Raw genomic sequence first — 21718 nt, 5'->3', positions numbered from 1 at the left:
CAGCACCCCCTGACGGACAGACTACGAGTACCAAAAAGTGCAGGGTTGCATTCCAAACACTTAAAAGACACACCCGTTCCCCTCGGCCCTCAAATTAAGTGGACACTTCTGATTTAATACCATGACGTCTGACGAGTTGACACTTGCAGGGCAACGGGCGAGGGAAGAATGAATTCATTTCAAATGGATCTCTCTTGCCCGGAAATATGTCACTCGTTCATCCCAACTGTTGTGTGTGCCTTATATGCGCTACAGTCAATTATGACTGCATTTCATATCTTGGCTAAAAGACAGATCACAAAATGGGTTAATGTAATTTTTGCTATATTAAATACATGCTTAATCATGTGGACAAGTATCCTGCCTCTATTGTATTGTGTTTTGGAGAAAATGGGGGTCATGTTAGCAGTAACTGCATAAAGTTACTGTGAAACCAAGTTAAATACAAGCCATTTTTCTAATTTCCACGCTATGAGCAGTTACTGCCTTTTTGCTTGGTAGAGCAGCATAGTCCCTGTGCCCAAGAACAACAGTGACAGCCTATAGGTAGGAGGTCAAAGACCTGGCCGTGTGGTGCCAGGACAACAACCGCTCCCTCAACGTGATCAAGGCAAAGGAGATGATTGTGGACTACAGGAAAAGGAGGGTCGAGCACACCAAATTCTCATTGACGTGGCTGTAGTGGAGCAGGTTGAGAGCTTCAAGTTCCTTGGTGTCCACATCACCAACAAACTAACATGGTCTAAACACACTAAGACAGTCGTGAAGAGGGCACGACAAAACCTATTCCCCCTCAAGAGACTGAAAAGATTCGGCATGGGTCCTCAGATCCTCAAAAGGTTCTACAGCTGCACCATAGAGAGCATGCTGACTGGTTGCATCACTACCTGGTATGGCAACTGCTCGGCCTCCGACCGCAAGGCACTACAAAGGGTAGTGCGTACGGCCATGTACAACACTGGTGCCAAGCTTCCTGCCATCCAGGACCTCTATACCAGGCGGTGTCAGAGGAAGACTCCATCCACCCTAGTCATAGACTGTTCTCCAAAAGGCTTCTTAACAGCTTCTACCCCCAAGCCATAAGACTCTTGAACACCTAATCGAAGGGCTACCCAGACCCCTCTTTTACGCTGCTGCTACTCTCTGTTTATTATCTGTGCATAGTCACTTTAACTTTACATACATGTACATATTACCTCAATTATCTCGATTAACCGGTGCCCCCGCACATTGACTCTGTACCGGTACCCCCTGTATATAGCCTCGCTATTGTTATTTTACTGCTGCTGTTTAATTATTTGTTACTTCTATTTTCTATTTTTTACTTTACACTTATTTTTTCTTAAAGCATTGTTGGTTAAGAGCTTGTAAGTAAGCATTTCACTGTAAGGTCTACCTACACCTGTTGTATTCGGCGCATGTGACAAATAACATTTGATTTGATTAGATGTGATCTGCAGGCATTGAATGTTAGCCATCCTACTATATCAGGTAAATGGAAAATGACAATGTATAAGTGTGATGTCAGGGAAAGATATGTGCGCAAGTTAATGTTTCCAAAAGCTAACCAAACAAAAACATCATTACTTTTATGACACGTGTTTGAGTCGTCATGTGCATTAGTAGCACAATTTTACATTCATTTTTACTTACCTGTATGTTGACTTCTCCATATTAACGTTGGTTTTAAGTTTTGGCTGACTTTTCTTAGCGGATGTACAATCATCGCAAATTGAATTATGGGGCGTTTCAAGCCCTTCCCTTGCTTGGCTATCAGCTATCAGTCAGCTAACCACTGCTAGCGGACATCAGCTAACCTTTAGCTCGGAAAGCTCTCGCCAGTACGTACAACACGTTTCAAACCAGAGCATACCGGACCTATTTTTCTCTCCATATCCCCAGATTCCTACCGCAAACTCTGAACCTTTTCATCTGGATCATTGCAGCTAGCTAACCGCAACCCGGGTTGACTACTCCTGGCTAACGTTTCCGTCCCGGAGTTAGCACCAACTAGCCTGGAGCTAGCCAATGCTAGACCCATCTCCCGGCTAGGGCTTCTGGGCTACTCCTGAAGCCCACTCCTCGGCTACAATATCTGGACCCCTTCTACTGCCGGTATGGGGCACGGAACCTCTCGATCCTTCACAACTGGAATACCGACATAATCTGCCCGAGGATCCCAACAGGCCCCTCATCCCCTGAAGGCCCATTCTGCTAACCGCGGCCTGCTAGCTATCTAGAGCATATTGGACTGCTAGCTGATCCATCGGCCAGTTTCTTGGACCACTATACCCATTTTGCCAATTGGACTTGGACCCCTCTGCTACTTGGAACCCTACACATTCCACGACTGGTCTATCGACGTCACCGCACGAGGAGGCAAAAACAGACTTTCCACCATCGCGACATCCCTCTAAGGCCATTATGCTAGGTTTCTAGCCCCGGCCTGCAAACTGCTAGCTTGCTAGCCCCGGCCTGCTAACTGTCTGAATGGTCGTGTCCCCAGCCAGCCCAACCCCTCACTGGACCCATAAGATCACTTGGCTACGCATGCCGCTCCCTAATATCAATATGCCTTGTCCATTACTGTCCTGGTTAGTGATTACTGTCTTATTTCACTGTAGAGTCTCTAGCCCTGCTCAATATACCTTAACCAACCATGTTGTTCCACCTCCAACATATGCGATGACAACACCTGGTTTAAACGTCTCTAGAGACTATATCTCTCTCATCATTACTCAATGCCTAGGTTTACCTCCAATGTACTCTCTTCCTACCATACCTTTGTCTGTACATTATGCCTTGAATCTATGCTATCGTGCCCAGAAACCTGCTCCCTTTACTCTCTGTTCCGAACGTGTTAGACGGCCAGTTCTTATAGCCTTTAGCCGTACCCTTATCCTACCTTTCCTCTGTTCCTCTGGTGATGTAGAGGTTAATCCAGGACCTGCAGCGCCTAGCTCCACTCCTACTCCCCAGGTGCTCTCATTTGTTGACTTCTGTAACCGTAAAAGCCTTGGTTTCATGCATGTTAACATTAGAAGCCTACTCTCTAAGTTTGTTTTATTCACTGCTTTAGCACATTCTGCCAACCCGGATGTTATAGCCGTGTCTGAATCCTGCCTTAGGAAAACCACCAAAAACCCTGAAATTTCCATCCCTAACTATAAACATTTTCCGCCAAGATAGAACTGCCAAAGGGGGCGGTGTTGCAATCTACTGCAGAGATAGCCTGCAGAGTTCTGTCTTACTATCCAGGTCTGCCAAAACAATTCGAGCTTCTACTTCTAAAAATTCACCTTTCCAGAAACAAGTCTCTCACCGTTGCCGCTTGCTATAGACCACCCTCTGCCCCCAGCTGTGCCCTGGACACCATATGTGAATTGATTGCCCCCCATCTATCTTTTGAGCTCGTGCTGTTAGGTGACCTAAACTGGGACATGCTTAACACCCCAGCCATCCTACAATCTAAGCTCGATGCCCTCAATCTCACACAAATTATCAATGACCCTACCAGGTACAACCCCAAATCCGTAAACACGGGCACCCTCATAGATATCATCCTAACTAATTCGCCCTCCAAATACACCTCTGCTGTTTTCAACCAAGATCTCAGCGATCACTGCATCATTGCCTGCATCCGTAATGGGTCTGCGGTCAAACGACCACCCCTCATCACTGTCAAACGCTCCCTAAAACACTTCAGCAAACAGGCCTTTCTAATCGACCTGGCCGGGGTATCCTGGAATGACATTGACCTCATCCCATCAGTAGAGGATGCCTGGTTATTCTTTAAAAGTGCCTTCCTCACCATCTTAAATAAGCATGCTCCATTCAAAAAATGTAGAACCAGTAATAGATATAGCCCTTGGTTCACTTCAGACCTGTCTGCCCTTGACTAGCACAAAACATCCTGTGGCGTTCTGTATTAGCATCGAATAGCCTGCGTGATATGCATCTTTTCAGGGAAGTTAGGAACCAATATACACAGGCAGTTAGGAAAGCTAAGGCTAGCTTTTCCAAACAGAAATTTGCATCCTGTAGTACAAACTCAAAAAAGTTCTGGGACACTGTAAAGTCCAGAGAGCACCTCCTCCCAGCTGCCCACTGCACTGAGGCTTGGAAACACTGTCACTACCGATAAATCCACAATAATTGAGAATTTCAATAAGCATTTTTCTACGGCTGGCCATGCTTTCCACCTGGCTACCCCTACCCTGGTCAACAGCCCTGCGCCCCCCACAGCAACTCGCCCAAACCTCCCCCACTTCTCCTTCACCCAAATCCATATAGCTGATGTTCTGAAAGAGCTGCAATATCTGGACCCCTACAAATCAGCCGGGCTAGACAATCTGGATCCTCTCTTTCTAAAATGATCTGCCGAAATTGTTGCAACCCCTATCACTAGCCTGTTCAACCTCTCTTTCATATCATCTGATATTTCCATAGATTGGAAATCTGCCGCGGTCGTCCCCCTCTTCAAAGGGGGAGACACTCTAGAGCCAAACTGCTACAGACCTATATCTATTCTACCCGGCCTTTCTAAGGTCTTTGAAAGCCAAGTTAACAAACAGATTACCGACCATTTCGAATCTCACCGTACTTTCTCCGCTATGCAATCTGGTTTCAGAGCGGGTCATAGGTGCACCTCAGCCACGCTCAAGGTCCTAAATAATATCATAACCGCCATCGATAAGAGACATTACTGTGCAGCCGTATTCATCGACCTGGCTAAGGCTTTCGACTCTGTCAATCACAACATTCTTATTGGCAGACTCAACAGCCTTGGTTTCTCAAATGATTGCCTCGCTTGGTTCACCAACTACTTCTCCGATAGAGTTCAGTATGTCAAATCGGAGGGCCTGTTGTCCGGACCTCTGGCAGTCTCTATGGGGGTGCCACAGGGTTCAATTCTCAGGCCGACTCTCTTCTCTGTATACATCAATGATGTCGCTCTCGCTGCTGGTGATTCTTTGATCCACCTCTACGCAGACGACATCATTCTGTATACCTCTGGCCTTCTTTGGACACTGTGTTAGCAAACCTCCAAACGAGCTTCAATGCCATACAACACTCCTTCCGTGGCCTCCAACTGCTTTCAAATGCTAATAAAACTAAATGCATGCTCTTCAACCGTTCGCTGCCCGCACCTGCCCACCCTTCCAGCATCACTACTCTGGACGGTTCTGACTTACAATATGTGGACAACTACAAATACCTAGGTGTCTGGTTAGACTGTAAACTCTCCTTCCAGACTCACATTAAACATCTCCAATCCAAAATCAAATCTAGAATCGGCTTCCTATTTCGCAACAAAGCATCCTTCACTCATGCTGCCAAACATACCCTCGTAAAACTGACCATCCTACCGATCCTTGACTTCGGCGATGTCATTTACAAAATAGCCTCCAACACTCTACTCAACAAATTGGATGCAGTCTATCACAGTGCCATGTGTTTTGTCACCAAAGCCCCATATACTACCCACCACTGCGACCTTTATGCTCTCGTTGGCTGGCCCTCGCTTCATACTCATCGCCAAACCCACTGGCTCCAGGTCATCTACAAGTCTCTGCTAGGTAAAGCCCCGCCTTATCTCAGCTCACTGGTCACCATAGCAGCACCCACCCGTAGCACGCGCTCCAGCAGATATATCTCACTGGTCACCCCCAAAGCCAATTCTTCCTTTGGCCGCCTCTCCTTCCAGTTCTCTGCTGCCAATGACTGGAACAAACTGCAAAAATCTCTGAAGCTGGAGACTCTTACCTCCCTCACTAGCTTTAAGCACCAGCTGTCAGAGCAGTTCACAGATCACTGCACCTGCACATAGCTCATCTGTAAATAGCCCATCCAATCTACCTCATCCATATACTGTATTTATCTATTTATCTTGCTCCTTTGCACCCCAGTATCTCTACTTGCACATTCATCTTCCGCACACCCTACCATTCCAGTGTTTAATTGCTATATATATGCCTTACCTCTCTTATCCTACCTCATTTGCACATGCTGTATATATATTTTTCTACTGTATTATTGATTGTATGTTTGTTTATTCCATGTGTAACTCTGTCTTGTTGTATGTTTCGAACTGCTTTGCTTTATCTTGGCCAGGTCGCAGTTGCAAATGAGAACTTGTTCTCAACTAGCCTACCTGGTTAAATAAAGGTGAAAAAATATATATATAATATATATATATTTTTTTGACCAACAAAAAAAATGGCCGCGGGGATTCCCCCAAGGGCATAAGTGGAGGAGTGTGTGTCTTTTATGAGTTTGAAATGCAGCCCATTGGACAAGTCTTCTTATTTGATAAGGTTTAACGGCGGTTGGCATCCGATAAACTTTGCATTACCGCCACCTACTAGACTGGAGTATAACTACCTTATACTTTGCTTTAAAAAATATATTTATGAAAATCAACAAATCCCCTGTCATCTAACCCTACACTCACAAAATCTATATCACTTGTTGGCCTATCCCCCCATAAGCTTGACACCTGTAACAACGTAATGTTTTCTGGGCACAAAAGCTTGGATGGGATAACTTATATATCCTAACATCACTTTGTCAAGCAAAAACTCAACATCAAAACTTAAAAGGACAGACAATGACTCATTTGTTTCACCACTCGTGCCACCCTGTCTGCGTCTCACCAAACAATGAGCATCACAAACACTGGGTACATTTACCGCTACCCCAGTAATCACTCCTTTCAATGGCACCCTTTTCTTGAGAGCAAAACAATTCACATCTCTTGTCCCCATTCGTTTAACGCGGAGCGCCTGCTCCCCCTGACCAGCAGAAACACAAACAATTATCACAAGAGCACTTTTGGTTACTTTTACTGATTCCACAGCACCCAACTCTTGTTTTCACCCACCCTGAAACCACAAATGGATCAGCCAAAAGGCAGGACCTCCACTTTTTCCAAAAATGTAATTTCTACCGTCACAGACTCCTCTTTATCCTGACCCTCGGTGCAAGCAACAATGGACAAGTGATGGTGCTACAATTTGCTTTGTTGCAAGTTATATCTTATGTTGTAAAATGTAATACATAGCTAATGGTTTAAATGTTCTGAATTATTCGTCTGTGGGCCTATGTGACTGCATTAGCCATTGTCCATGTGTGACACGCTAGGAACCATAGTTTTGGTCCACGTTTCCCAGGGGCCCTAATTAGTGTGAAAGATATAAAATCACCGCGTTCCGGTTTGTACTTGTGCTTGTCATTTGTTTCAGACCCATTTGAAACCCCATGCTGTCTTGATAATTGTTTGGGGGGTGTGGTTGATTGTGTTCAGACATTGTTTGTTTGAGGTCGACAAAATGCAAGAGTTTATTGCATTGAAAGACTTATGCAATTGGCCCAAATTCCTTTGTTGGTTGCAGATTGTCATGTGTTTGGAATGGCTTTGATGGCTGTGGGGAATAGCTTATCGTAATCAGAGGAAAGAAGCGGTCAACTAACAGAAGACAGTGAGAGATACACATAACGATTTGACATAGGAAGTAGGAGGTGAACATCTTTTTATTTTTTTGTTGTTGGATAAGACATGGTTTTGTGTAGCTCAGCTGGTAGAGCATGGCAATTGCAATGCCAGAGTTGAGGGTTCGATTCCCATGGGGGAGCAGTATGGAAATGTATGCACTCACTACTGTAAGTCGCTCTGGATAGGCGCGTTTGCTAAATGACTGAAATGTAGAGTGCCGCAATCAGGGTTCCCCCACAGCCTTCTCCCCACCCACTGCTGCCCATCTGTTCATATAACACTCAAATGCTGGTACAGTTCCTTTTGAGATACCATCATGTGTGCAAAAAAATAAATAGCTGTTATATACTCTTTATTGTAGAGTTCACTTGTAAAAAGCAAAACAATTTAAACTATAGAAATTACTTTTTGACCTATATTGGCTAGTAATTAATTGGGTTTCGTTCAAGGGGACTCAGAGCCCTCTCATCTATCTGCTATATGATGCCATCTCAGTGTGCCCTCATCAGTAGGTGTAATGTTGACGAAGGGTCTAAGGAAGAGAGAAAGAAATATTGTTGTTGTGATCCTCTTGGGTCTCTGCTATATGTTATTGGTGCTTAGTTTCTTTGGTGTCAGTTGGCCTTTCAGCGAGTCTGTTGCTGTTTCTCTTACTGATCTTCCTTCTGCATCTTCTGTTGGGGAATCTACTCAAATTTTATATCCGTTCTAGAGGGGGAGACATAGACAAACACAACATCACATCAGCTATCTGACAAGGAATTGCTTGAATATGTGGTTGTTCTGTTCAATAGTTTTTCTCTCTTTTGAGTCCACTATCAAACCATGATATCTTGTGCATTGTACTACAGTAGTCATAGCCGTGGGAAGTAGGGGTGTTGAGGGTGCTGCAGCACCTCCTCCCGAGTGGCGCAGCATTCTAAGGCACTGCATCTCAGTGCTAGAGGCGACACTACAGAACCTGGTAGGATCCTGGGCTGTATCACAACTGGCCGTGATCGGGAGTCCCATAGGGTGGTGCGCAATTGGCCGGGGTTGTCTGTCATTGTAAAATAATAATTTGTTCTTAACTGACTTACCTGGTTAAATAAAAATAAAATATTTATTAACTATTATTACCCAATCCAAAACATCTTCCCGCGGCCATGACAGTGGCATCTCTATATCATCCTAATTGGCATATGTATCCAAGTGTATGATCATTCTGTAGCACAATACACAAGCATATCAAGAGGATACATTGTGTTGACATTGTGCACTTCTTTAAGAGCTATTTCTATGCCTTGATAGTATATCCAATGAGCAACAATGGAAAATGTTTCTTTAACTGCAACTATTTCAACCCTTTCCCACTATTACCAAATAATAATGCTTTTGTATCCCTTGAAGAAGTGAATATCGGGCCGAAAACATGTGACATTGAGAGTGACCTCACCTGCACTACAGAGGCATTTACTCCACTGGGCTGCAGTTCAAGAAATGCACAAACACACATAAGATCAACATTCTTATGGAAACAATTAGAAACTATTGACTCACGAAATTGTCACGCATGCCAGAATATCATCACGTATGAATCTCCCATTTCACACTGATAAACCAGGTAGTAGAGTCATACTTACACATCTGCAGGTTTGGGAGACATCAATACCAAAGGTAATTCTACTCCGACATCACTGTGGCGAAACAAAATGTACATTATCAGTGGGCAACATAATCATGTTTCTCCAACAAAACCATACTGACATTCATGTACACTGAGTGACAAAACATTAAGAACACCTGCTCTTTCCATGACATAGACTGACCAGGTGAAAACTATAATCTCTTATTGATGACACTTGTTAAATCCACTTCAATCAGTGTAGATGAAAGGGAGGAGACACGTTATAGAATGTTTTTTAAGCCTTGAGATATGATTGAGATATGTGTATGTGTGCCATTCAGAGGGTGAATGGGCAAGACAAAAATATTTAAGTGCCTTTGAACGGGGTATGGTAGTAGGTGCCGGTTTGTGTAAAGTACTGCAACGCTGCTGTGTTTTTCACGCTCAACAGTTTCCCATGTGTACTCTGTGTATATGTCATATAATAAAGTGCATATGTTATATATCAACTCCTGTTCTTACCTGGCTGTTAGGCCTCCCAAGAGGCCTCCGCTGGAGACCAAGAGGTTCACTTTGATTTTGTAAGTGACTAAGATTCCCTGCATTCCTTTATCCATGCCAGGACGAATGCTAGGAGAGGGGAGGACAGCATAGGGATGGGTTACCTCAGGCTTTTTGACAATAGATGATGACGCAGAAAAGGGGTTTTATCATCATCTACAGAAGGAGAGCGGGTGTGGTGGAGCTACACCACCGTTCAAAAGTTTGGGGTCACTTAGAAATGTCCTTGTTTTTGAAAGAAAATTGAAAAAAAAGTCAATTAAAATAACATCAAGTTGATCAGACATACATTGTAGACATTGTTAATGTTGTAAATGACTATTGTAGCTGGAAACAGCTGATTTTTAATGGAATATCTACATAGGCGTACAGAGGCCCATTATCAACAACTATTACTCCTGTGTTCCAATGCCACGTTGTGTTAGCTAATCCAAGTTTATCACTTTAAAAGGCTAATTGATCATTAGAAAACACTTTAACAATTATGTTAGCACAGCTGAAAACTGTTGTGCTGATTAAAGAAGTAATAAAACTAGCCTTCTTTAGACTAGTTGAGTATCTGGAGCATCGGCATTTGTGGGTTCGATTACAGGCTCAAAATGGCCAGAAACAAAGAACCTTTTTCTGAAACTTGTCAGTATATTCTTGTTCTGAGGATTGAAAACTATTCCATGCGAGAAATTGCCAAGAAACTGAATATCTCGTACAACGCTGTGTACTACTCCCTTCACAGAACAGAGCAAACTGGCTAACCAGAATAGAAAGGAGTGGGAGGCCCCAGTGCACAACTGAGCAAGAGGACAAGTACATTAGAGTGTATAGTTTGAGAAACAGACGTCTCACACGTCCTCAACTGGTAGCTTCATTAAATAGTACCCGCAAAACACCAGTCTCAATGTCAACAGTGAAGAGGCAACTCCGGGATGCTGGCCGTACTCTAATGTACTTGTCCTCTTGCTCAGTTGTGCATCGAGTCACCCACTCCTCTTTCTATTCTGGATAGAGCCAGTTGGCGCTGTTCTGTGAAGGGAGTAGTACAGTACACAGCGTTGTACGAGATCTTCAGTTTCTTGGCAATTTCACGCATGGAACTGCCTTCATTTCTCAAAATAAAAAAATATACTGACGAGTTTCAGAAGAAAATTATTTGTTTCTGGCCATTTTGAGCCTGTAATCGAACCCACAAGTACTGATGCCTCAGATACTCAACTAGTCTAAAGAAGGCCAGTTTTATTTCTTCTTTAATCAGAACAACAGTTTTCAGCTGTGCTAACATAATTGCAAAAGTGTTTTCTAATGATCAATTAGCCTTTTAAAATGATAAACTTGGATTAGCTAACACAACGTGGCATTGAAACACATGAGTGATGGTTGTTGATAATGGGCCTCTGTACGCCTATGTAGATATTCCATAAATAATCTGCCGTTTCCCGCTACAATAGTCATTTACAACATTAACAATGTCTACACTGTATTTCCGATCAAATTGATGTTATTTTAATGGACAAAAAATTTGCTTTTCTTTAAAAAACAAAGACATTTCTAAGTGACCCCAAACTTTTGAACGGTAGTGTATGTCTTGGGTAACTCACTGACTCACAGTGTGGTAGAAGCCAGGTTGGTATCTTCATCCTTTAGTCTGCCGTCCACGGCCAGACCACGCTTCTCTTTGTTGTTGGACAGAAGAGGGATCACCGTGAACGTCTTCTCCAGGGTGGATTCTCCTTTTACTTCCTCCCTGCGCAGGACGACCACACAAACAGGACATTGTGATTCACAAATAGTGAGAATCAGAATATACTTTATTGTTTGACTTCAGTACTGGGTTATAGACATAAGGTTTAGTAATTCTACATTACAGTAGAAATGGAATGAATGTGTTCTTGACTTACGCAAATTCCTCATTCAGAACAGTCTTGGTATATTTGTCTGCTTGGTAAAGCAGCACCTCTGTTGTCTGGTCAACTGGTCAGAAGGATGTGTGTTGGTCAGAAACAAGAGTTGAAACACACACACGCAATCATGACAGAGAATAATATATATATGCAGACATTTTTCTCCAAAGCGACTTACAGCCATGCGTGCATACATTTTAAGTATGGGTGGCCCCATGAATCAAACCCACAATCCTGGTGTTGCAAGCGCCATGCTCTACCAACGAAGCCAATCAGAACAGAGAACTCACGCCACAACCACTTTTATGTTGACTCACTCGTTATTTTAATTTTCTTCACCACTTTTGCGGTTTCATTGTTGATTTTGACTTTTACAGGGATTGGGTCTCCATGGAAATAGAGCTGAAAGTCACCAAAGGAAAGCAAACATGTTCAAATAAACAGGTATCATACAGAATCCATCAATAGAAAACTAGCACAGTAATCAATGTTCTCCTATGCTTACAGGATAAAAGTCTAATCAATGGAAGGGTTACAGGCCTACCTCCTTCTCTATAGAGGCCTCCAGGTGGACTAGCTTGTCAGACATCATGAAGTTCTTGCTGATGTCAGCCTGGGGTCCAGCGGGTATTGTTCCTGGAGCAAACTGGATCTTCCGAATGATCAGACGGCAAGTGTCCCTGACAGGAGAAAGGAAGAGAGGGAGAAAACCATCAGAACACACAATCATCTGATTACTAGCAACATCAAATGGTATGCACAGTAGTGGAATTCCACTAATACACACTTCTTGTTAATTTTCTCATCAGGGTCGTCTGCCTCATTGGCGATGTAGGCTTTCACCTCGTAGTCGACACCACAAGCCTGCAGAGGTAGGAAACAAAGGAGTGATTTGTCTTTGATGAAATGATCAAATCGAGAGAGTGAAAAAGAAAAAGAAGAAATAGAGAGAAGATTAGAGGGAGAACGAAAGGAGAAGAACGTACCTTGCCGACATCCTCTGGTGCAGGCTGAAGGCCGACTGAGCACGGTAGGTTGTTATCAATCTGAAACGGACAGGAAGTAAGAAGTGATCAGGTGTGGATAGATACAAACCAACAGGCTAGGATGTCCATTTCCTTCAAAGGTCCAATGTAGCCGTTTTTATCTCAATATCACATAATTTCTGGGTAACAATTAAGTACCTTACTGTGATTGTTTTCTATTAAAATGGTCTTAGCAAATAGCAATTTCTCAAGCAAGAATCTTGCTAATCTTGTCTGGGAGTGGTCTGAGTAGGGAGGTGTCACGACTTCCACCGAAGTCGGCTCCTCTCCTTGTTCGGGCGGCGTTCGGCGGTCAACGTCACCGGCCTTCTAGCCATCGCTGCTCCATTTTTCATTGTTCCATTTGTTTTGTCTTGTTCCCCGCACACCTGGTTTACATTCCCTAATCACATTGTGTATATATATTCCTCTGTTCCCCCCATGTCTTTGTGTGGAATTGTTTTGTGTTACGTGTTTTATGTGACGCGCCAGACTGGTTTTCCATGTTCCGTGTTTATTTCACGAAGTATGTTTATTTGGTAAACTATAGCTTTTGTGACTGTTTTCGCGCTTTGCACTTTTGCCGTTTTGACGCAGTTGCGTCCGTCTGCTGTTTGCTCCTGCCTAAATAAAGTGTGGGCCTGTTCACAATTCTTTGCTCTCCTGCACCTGACTTCGCTACCAGTACGCACACCCGTGACAGGAGGGGAAAACTGACATTGGCAAAGAGGTATGGAACTGTCTTTCTTATTGGTCTATTAACTAATTTACTTCATTTATTTAATTTACTGCTGATGTCACCAGGCAGGCCAAAATTCCCTCCCACCAAAACATCCTGACATTTCAGACAGTCTTACACTAAAGGGCATTATCATAATTTTACCAATTTCACAGTATTATTCCAACTTCACAGTGTATATATAAAATATATATAAAACACAGGAAAATCAAGTTTTGGACTGCACTGGGCCATTAATGGGAATGTCCATTGTGACAAAGTCTTTGATGTGGTTTGCAACACCAGCTAAGAGTGCGGACCGAGATTACACTTTGTGTGGGTGAACAGTGAGCTATGCACAGACATATATTTTTGTGTGATGCCGTGTGAAGGATGAGACAGAAGGAAACACACAGTGAAACTCACATTGAAAGTGAAGGCATGGCCTTGGTCCTCACATTTCTTCAGGAGGGCCTCCTGCATAGGGGTGTTGGCTGGTGTGGTGCCAACAACAGGGTAGATCTGCTGCCTCTTTATCCAGATGTCTTTTCTGTAGTTCATCCCGATCAGATCCAGGTCGTCACTACCATAACGGAATGAGCATGCTAGATACACCCATACTGCAACGAGATTAGAGATAGATCTTTGATATCAAGACTGAACCTCGATGGGCTGAATTTGACTTCATGCATCTTTCCTGGTTCAATAGATACAGTGAAATCAACTAAATGTTACCTTTCCTGCCTTCAAGTTCAGCGGGGTCAACCTTGACCACCCCATCTGCAAGAGAAGATACATGTATGAAAAACACACACCAAAAAACACACACACACACAGACACACTACTCTTAGATTAGTGAAGTGCAAAGATATTCAGAGATAACTTTATAACACACCGACGATATCAACAGTCTCCACATGGTCCACGAAGTCTCTCTTCCCCAGGTAGAGAGCAATCTGGGAAAAGGAGAAAGGGAGAGAGAGAGGTTACTTCCTGTCTGTAATCAACACCATATAGATAGGCCTAATCTCAGTTATCTTGATGGAGCCTGAGGAATCGCAGTGCCGTTTGTAAGTTGGCTCGGTTAGAGGAAGTCTATGGATTCCTGCTCTGGTATGCGATAAGTGCATCAGAGCAGGCCCCGACCAGTGTGTCTCACAGTTATGATGTCAGAGGGGGTCCTTACCGATCCGTTGCCGCTGGTCTTCTTGTAGATCCTACAGAGAGAGGGTGATATGAAGTTTAGACACTAGATTGGATTCAACAAATCTGTATCATGCAATATAACTATTCATTGTGTCCTCCGTAGGACACATGTTGTCTTAACCTAAACCCTGTCATCATTAGAATCTTCCATAGCCTGGTCCCACATGCCCTCCGTCTAATTCCACTTAGTGGTATTAGTTAGTTATCGTCCCTAGTGGCAGTGGGTCTTTACAGTCTTAAAACTCACTGCACTTTTTGTGATTGCTATCCTTACTGAGCCATCCCAGTACGTTGCTTAGTGACCTACCCTAACTGGCCTGCTGTCAGCTCCAGTTTAATTAAAAGATGAGGCCTCTACTCCCCCTCCCTCCCTCCCTCCATCCCTCCCTCCTCCCACTGAGGCTCTGGATTGATTAGTACCCAGGGTGGCACGGGAACCACTTGCATGACTGGTACAGCCAGCTATCTTCACGTAACAATGAGGAAGGGGAACCTGACCTATGCTTTGATCGGGTCACAACAGAGACACTGCTGAGGGTGACTCCACAACGACTTGCGTAGAATAAACATTTTCTCACAAATGTTGTTTCATATGGTATCTCATAATATAATCCTATCAGTTCAATATTCCTAATATCCTTTTTACCTCGCCTAATCCCTTACATCAGTTTATCAATCAATATAGCATGCATCGCTTGCCTATTTGCTCACATCTTTGCTCGTGTATGCTGTTAATTCTAAACTGCTCTATTCCGGATCTAATCCAGAGATGATCCGTCCTAATCAGGTTCTTTCTGGATCCTCTTAACCTTAGAAGTGTCACACATCCTTACATGACACAGGCAATGTGCTAAAGGTAGCAAAGTAATTACATTGACATTTTAGTTATTTGGCAGACTCTCTTATCCAGAGTGATTTACAGGAGCAATTAGGGTTAAGTGCTTTGCTCAAGGGCACATCGACAGATTTTTCACCCAGTCGGCTCTGGGATTCAAACCAGCGACGTTTGGATTACTCGCTCTTAACCGCTTGGCTACCTGCTGCCCTAATAGATATTCATTATCTAGCATCTCTCTGTTCTGTGCCACAGTCTATGGTTTAGTATGTTCTGAAAATAAACTCTGCCTCTATATATCTGTAGAAATTAGCCATTGTTGGTAGGTGATTGGTGAATTTAAAAGATACTCACTTTGCCATGTCTGTGATTAATTGGATGAGGTTGTCTGTAGTGGTAGAAAATACAGTTTAATGAACTGTATTAGGATACAATAACAAGTAACACTCTTCCAAACAAGATAAGAGTCCTTCCTGGTTGCAAACAAGTTATATGGTGGAAGCTGGACAATTTCAGCAGAAAAAAAACAAATTAGTATTTGATTTGATTAGTCTAGACCAGTGTAACTAATCAGTGGGAGATAAACATGATGCATTGGTCCCTTAATCTGATTAGCTACGCTGGTAATTAGACAGATCAAATCAAAGACAAATTACCCACTGGGCAAAAACTGCTTGAATCAACGTTGTTTCCACATCATTTCAACAAAAAATGTTTTTGGGGATGATCTTAAATCAACGTGGAAAACTGATCGGATTTACAACAAGTAGATAAGGGAATTTCATCTTTTTTTCACCCAACTTTTAACCTAAATCTAATGGCACGGTGACATTTGTTGTTGATTTCACATTGAATTCACGTTTAGTTGACAACTCAACCAAATGTAAATCAAAAATAGACCTTGAATTGATGTCTGTGTACAGTGGGTAGTTTGTTCCTACTCTTATTTGCAACCAGATTTAGCTAATGCCTAAATTAAATTGGCTACTGCAATGTAAATATGCTTAAAATGAGCTCGGTCTGAGATAACTCTGCACTGTCTATTTCTGACCGAGGCTGCCATTGTCAATACAGGTGACAGATGAATATATTTCAAAATGGGCACATCACATGTCCTGTACATTCAAAGAAGTTGGTAAAATCCACCCTGTTCTACAACAGTTTTTTGATAATACTCTGTGCCTAGTATCAGTTTTAAAGACCCTTGATAAATGATATCTGTAATGAAAGGTTAAGACAAATGTTCCTTCCATTCCATGACAACAAAGCAAGGTGGGCAATTCCAGCCCTGGGCAGCCTCAGTGAGTGTAGGTCGTTGTTCCAGTGCATCCCTAACCTGAGCAGGGCTGGAACAAAAGCTTGCTCACACTGAAACCCATTTTCAACCCTTGCAGTAAAGGCTACATTGCACGTCCATCCATCTCCTAATCAGTCATTCCTAGAATCAGCGCGATAGTTATCACTTAAGATATAAATTAGATACAGATACAGTTTTCTGAGATGTTGACAAGATAAGATGTCATGCACGATATGATCCCCCATGCATGATGTCATCTTTCCCCAGTAGGCTATGCTGATGATGTGAAGCAGGGTCCGCCGGTCTTGCGTTGTACTCACCTCAGTGTCTTGACTGTGTCTGTTGTCTGGTGTTGCTGTCCCTGTAATCCGTCACCCTGTGCCTGTGTAGCGAGTTTTAGCATCTACCACCTTCCGTCCTCCGCCTTTATACCTCGACCTCTCAACCTCGCCACCCTCCCATTGGCTTCCCCTGCCGTTATAAGAAGCTACTTTTAGGCCATATCCTATTAATTCATTAGCTGGCTGCATTTCTTTGCGCTACAACAGGGTTACAAATAAGCAGAGAAGGTGACTTAAAAGGATTAAATCCTGAGTAACTTGTTGTTGAGTGGGTGTAAGGAGTGTGGCTGTTTGGTTGGATTAAAGGGAATATGATCAAATCAAATCAAATCATATTTTATTGGTCACATACACATGGTTAGCAGATGTTAATGCGAGTGTAGTGAAATGCTTGTGCTTCTAGTTCCGACCATGCAGTAATATCTAACAAGTAATCTAACAATTTCACAACAACTACCTTATGCACACAAGTGTAAGGAATGCATAAGAATATGTACATATAAATATATGGATGAGCGATGGCCGAACGGCATAGGCAAGATGCAGTAGATGGTATAGAGTACAGTATATACATATGAGAGGAGTAATGTAGGGTATGTAAACATTATATGAAGTGGCATTGTTTAAAGGGACTAGTGATACATTTATTACATCCAATTTTTTATTATTAAAATGGCTAGAGATTTGAGTCAGTATGTTGGCAGCAGCCACTCAATGTTAGTGATGGCTGTTTAACAGTCTGGTGGCCTTCAGATAGAAGCTGTTTTTCAGTCTCTCGGTCCCATCTTTGATGCACCTGTACTGACCTTGCCTTCCGGATGATAGCGGGGTGAACAGGCAGTGGCTCGGGTGGTTGTTGTCCTTGAGGATCTTTTTGGCCTTCCTGTGACATCGGGTTGTGTAGGTGTCTTGGAGGACAGGTAGTTTGCCCCTGATGATGCGTTGTGCAGACCGCACCACCCTCTGGAGAGCCTTGCGGTTGTGGGAAGCGGTGATACATCCCGACAGGATGCTCTCGATTGTGCATCTGTAAAAGTTTGTGAGTGTTTTTGGTGACAAGCCAAATTTCTTCAGCCTCCTGAGGTTGAAGAGGCGCTGTTGTGCCTTCTTCACCACGCTGTCTGTGTGGGTGGACCATTTCAGTTTGTCCGTGATGTGTACACCTAGGAACTTAAAACTTCCCACCTTCTCCACTGCTGTCCCGTTGATGTGGATAGGGGGCTGTTCCCTGAAGTCCATGATCATCTCCTTTGTTTTGTTGACGTTGAGTGTAAGGTTGTTTTTCTGACACCACACTCCGAGGGCCCTCACCTCCTCCCTGTAGGCCGTCTCGTCGTTGTTGGTAATCAAGCCTACCACTGTAGTGTCGTCTGCAAACTTGATGACTGAGTTGGAGGCGTGCATGGCCACGCAGTCATGGGTGAACAGGGAGTACAGGAGAGGGCTGAGAATGCACCCTTGTGGGGCCCCAGTGTTGAGGATCAGTGTGGTGGAGATGTTGTTTCCTACCCTCACCACCTGGGGGCGGCCCGTCAGGAAGTCCAGGACCCAGTTGCACAGGGCGGGGTTGAGACCCAGGGTCTCGAGCTTAATGACGAGTTTGGAGGGTACGATGGTGTTAAATGCTGAGCTGTAGTCGATGAACAGCATTCTTACATAGGTATTCCTCTTGTCCAGATGGGTTAGCGCAGTGTGCAGTGTGATTGCGTCGTGTGCAGTGTGATTGGAGTGGGTCTAGGGTGTCAGGTATGGTGGCGGTGATATGATCCTTGACTAGACTCTCAAAGCACTTCATGATGACGAAAGTGAGTGCTACGGGGCGGTAGTCATTTAGCTCAGTTACCTTAGCTTTCTTGGGTACAGGAACAATGGTGGCCCTCTTGACGCATATGGGAACAGCAGACTGGGATAGGGATTGATTGAATATGTCCGTAAACACACCAGCAAGCTGGTCTGCGCATGCTCTGAGGACGCGGCTAGGGATGTCGTCTGGGCCGGCAGCCTTGCGAGGGTTAACACGTTTAAATGTTTTACTCACGTTGGCTGCGGTGAAGGAGAGCCCACAGGTTTTGGTAGCGGGCCGTGTCAGTGGCACTGTATTGTCCTCAAAGGTCTTGTCCTTTGTCAGTCTACACCTCTGTCGGCATGTTATCCTGTCTGGGTCCATTTTGGGCTTTTATTCTCTGTGGTGCCTTGGCTTGCACTATGAGTCAGTACAGAAGGATAACAATACCATTGGGGGACGCCACCGCACAACTGGCTTTGCTCTCTCCCTCAATGCGTGTATGTGAGGCATACAAGCCACGTGTCTGTCTGTCTGTCTGTCTGTCTGTCTGTCTGTCTGTCTGTCTGTCTGTCTGTCTGTCTGTCTGTCTGTCTGTCTGTCTGTCTGTCTGTCTGTCTGTCTGTCTGTCTGTCTGTCTGTATCTGCCTGTCTGTCTCTCTGTCTGTATCTGTCTGCCTGTATCTGCCTGCCTGCCTGTCTGTATCTGTCTGTCTCTCTGTCTGTATCTGCCTGCCTGTTTGTATGTCTGTATGTCTGCCTGTATCTGTCTGTCTGTCTGTCTGTCTGTCTGTCTGTCTGTCTGTCTGTCTGTCTGTCTGTCTGTCTGTCTGTCTGTCTGTCTGTCTGTCTGTCTGTCTGTCTGTCTGTCTGTCTGTCGATCTGTATCTCTGCCTGTCTGCCTGCCTGCCTGCCTAACTGCCTGTCTATCTATCTGTCTGTCTGTCTGTCTGTCTGTCTGTCTGTCTGTCTGTCTGTCTGTCTGTCTGTCTGTCTGTCTGTCTGTCTGTCTGTCTGTCTGTCTGTCTGTCTGTCTGTCTGTCTGTCTGTCTGTCTGTCTGTCTGTCTGTCTGTATCTGCCTGCCTGCCTGTCTTTCTGTCTGTCTGTATCTGCCTGTCTGTAGCTGTCTGTCTCTCTGTCTGTATCTGCCTGCCTGCCTGTCTGTCTCCGACTCATAATAAGCCACTTAGTGGACATGTCTGAATCTAATGCTAGTTGTCACTTAAAGGGGAAATCCACAGTGGAAACAACCTCCCCTCCTCTGTTTTGGTAAAAAGCTAAGGGATGGGCCTGGAGAAATGTAACCACTCTCAAATTGATAGACAGATATATGGATGCAAGGGCTGACCATCCAATATATCAAATGATAGTTTTAAACATGTTTTCAGGCTATACAGTCCAGTGTTTGTTTACATTCACAATGTTTACAAACATAGGAGTAAAACAAGCTTATATTTTCGGTTCTAATGGGGTACGACAGTTGAACTAAGCTCATGAGGCATTTATAAGTTATATTCTTCAATACTCAATGGGTACATTATATATACAAAGTATGTGGACACCCCTTCAAATTAGTGGATTCGGCTACTTCAGCCACACCCATTGCTGACAAGTGTATAAAATTGAACACACAGCCATGCAGTAGAATGGCCTTGTTGAAGAGCTCAGTGACTTTCAATGTGGCACTGTCATATGATGCCACCTTTCCAACAAGTCAGTTCTATCATGGCTCTGGCAAAGACCTAGATGTAAACACAGGAGGTGGATAGTACAAGTCTCAGAGTTTATTACAGTACAAGGGGCAGGCAAAGAGTCATAATCCAAATCAGAGTTAGGCTGGTACAGGCGGGCAGGCAAATCAGTCTGGCAGGTAGAGGACTGCAGGCAGGATCAGGACAGGCACTAAGTTCAGAACTGGGAAGACTAGGAAAAACTAGCACACATGCAACAAGTGAACACGCTGGTAGGACTTGACGGGACAAGACAAACTGAAAATGCAGGTATAAATACACAGGGGATAATGGCGGAAGATAGGAGACACCTGGTGGGGGGTGGAGACAAGCACAAAGGTGAAACACAGGTGAAACAGATCAGGGTGTGACAAGTTTGTAAACTTTCTGCCCTGCTAGAGCTGCCCCGGTCAACTGTAAGTGCTGTTATTGTGAAGTGGAAACATCTAGGAGAAACAACGGCTCAGCCGCAAAGTGGTAGGCCACACAAGCTCACAGCACGGGACCGCCGAGTGCTGAAGCACGTAGCGAGTAAAAATCGTCTGTCCTCAGTCGCAACACTCACTGTCGAGTTCCAAACTGCCTCTGGAAGCAACGTTAGCACTGTTTGTCGGGAGCTTCATGAAATGGGTATCCATGGCCCAGCAGCCGCACACAAGCCTAAGATCACAATACGCAATGCCAAGCGTCGGCTGGAGTAGTGTAAAGCTCGCCGCCATTGGACTCTGGAGCAGTGGAAATGTGTTCTCTGGAGTGATGAATCACACTTCACCATCTGGCAGTCTGAAGGGCTATTCTGGATTTGGCGGATGCCAGGAGAACGCTACCTGCCCAAATACATAGTGCCAACTGTAAAGTTTGGTGGAGGAGGATTAATGGTCTGGGGCTGTTTTTCATGGTTCGGGTAAGGCCCCTTAGTTCCAGTGAAGGGAAATCTTAATGCTACAGCATACAATGATGTCCTAGACGAATGTTAATATATATATATATTACCCCTTTTCGTGTTATCCAATTGGTAGTTACAGTCTTGTCTCATCATTGCAAATCCCGTACGAACTCGGGAGAGGCGAAGATCGAGGGCCGTGCGTCCTCCAAAACACAACCCAACCAAGACACACAGCTTCTTGATACAATGCCCACCTTAGCCGGAAGCCAGCCTCTTATATACTGCTTACACAGACAAGTTATATTTGCATGATTTACATTATTCATTATTAATTCATC

The 21718-nt window shown here is 44.1% G+C and overlaps 1 protein-coding gene across 1 annotated transcript; it reads right to left on the bottom strand.

Moving 5' to 3' along the window:
- Positions 1-8181: 8181 nt before the first annotated feature.
- Positions 8182-14954, bottom strand: LOC120061962 (arrestin-C-like). Its single transcript, XM_039011747.1, has 14 exons — positions 14928-14954; positions 14488-14550; positions 14197-14257; positions 14036-14080; positions 13727-13920; positions 12544-12603; positions 12345-12421; positions 12102-12237; positions 11875-11959; positions 11555-11627; positions 11263-11400; positions 9624-9731; positions 9118-9171; positions 8182-8203 (listed from the first exon to the last, which is right to left on the bottom strand). Exons 1-14 carry the CDS (start codon positions 14952-14954, stop codon positions 8182-8184), a joined length of 1143 nt encoding a protein of 380 aa, XP_038867675.1.
- Positions 14955-21718: the final 6764 nt, after the last annotated feature.

This window comes from Salvelinus namaycush, chromosome 17 (genome assembly GCF_016432855.1).
Source record: "Salvelinus namaycush isolate Seneca chromosome 17, SaNama_1.0, whole genome shotgun sequence".
NCBI lineage: Eukaryota > Metazoa > Chordata > Actinopteri > Salmoniformes > Salmonidae > Salvelinus > Salvelinus namaycush.
Note: the sequence above shows the minus strand (reverse complement) of the source record. Positions and strands in the feature narration are given on the sequence as shown.

What these genes read in the sequence shown, in the direction of transcription:
- LOC120061962 (XM_039011747.1), bottom strand. Translation starts at nt 14,954, where the DNA reads ATGCAAGTGGTTCCCGTGCCACCCTGG. An exon ending in GATGAGAAAATTAACAAGAA is followed by an intron (nt 12,238 to 12,344) that starts GTGTGTATTAGT and finishes TTCTCCTGTCAG; the next exon opens with GGACACTTGCCGTCTGATCA. An exon ending in AGGCCTCTATAGAGAAGGAG is followed by an intron (nt 11,960 to 12,101) that starts GTAGGCCTGTAA and finishes GGTGACTTTCAG; the next exon opens with CTCTATTTCCATGGAGACCC.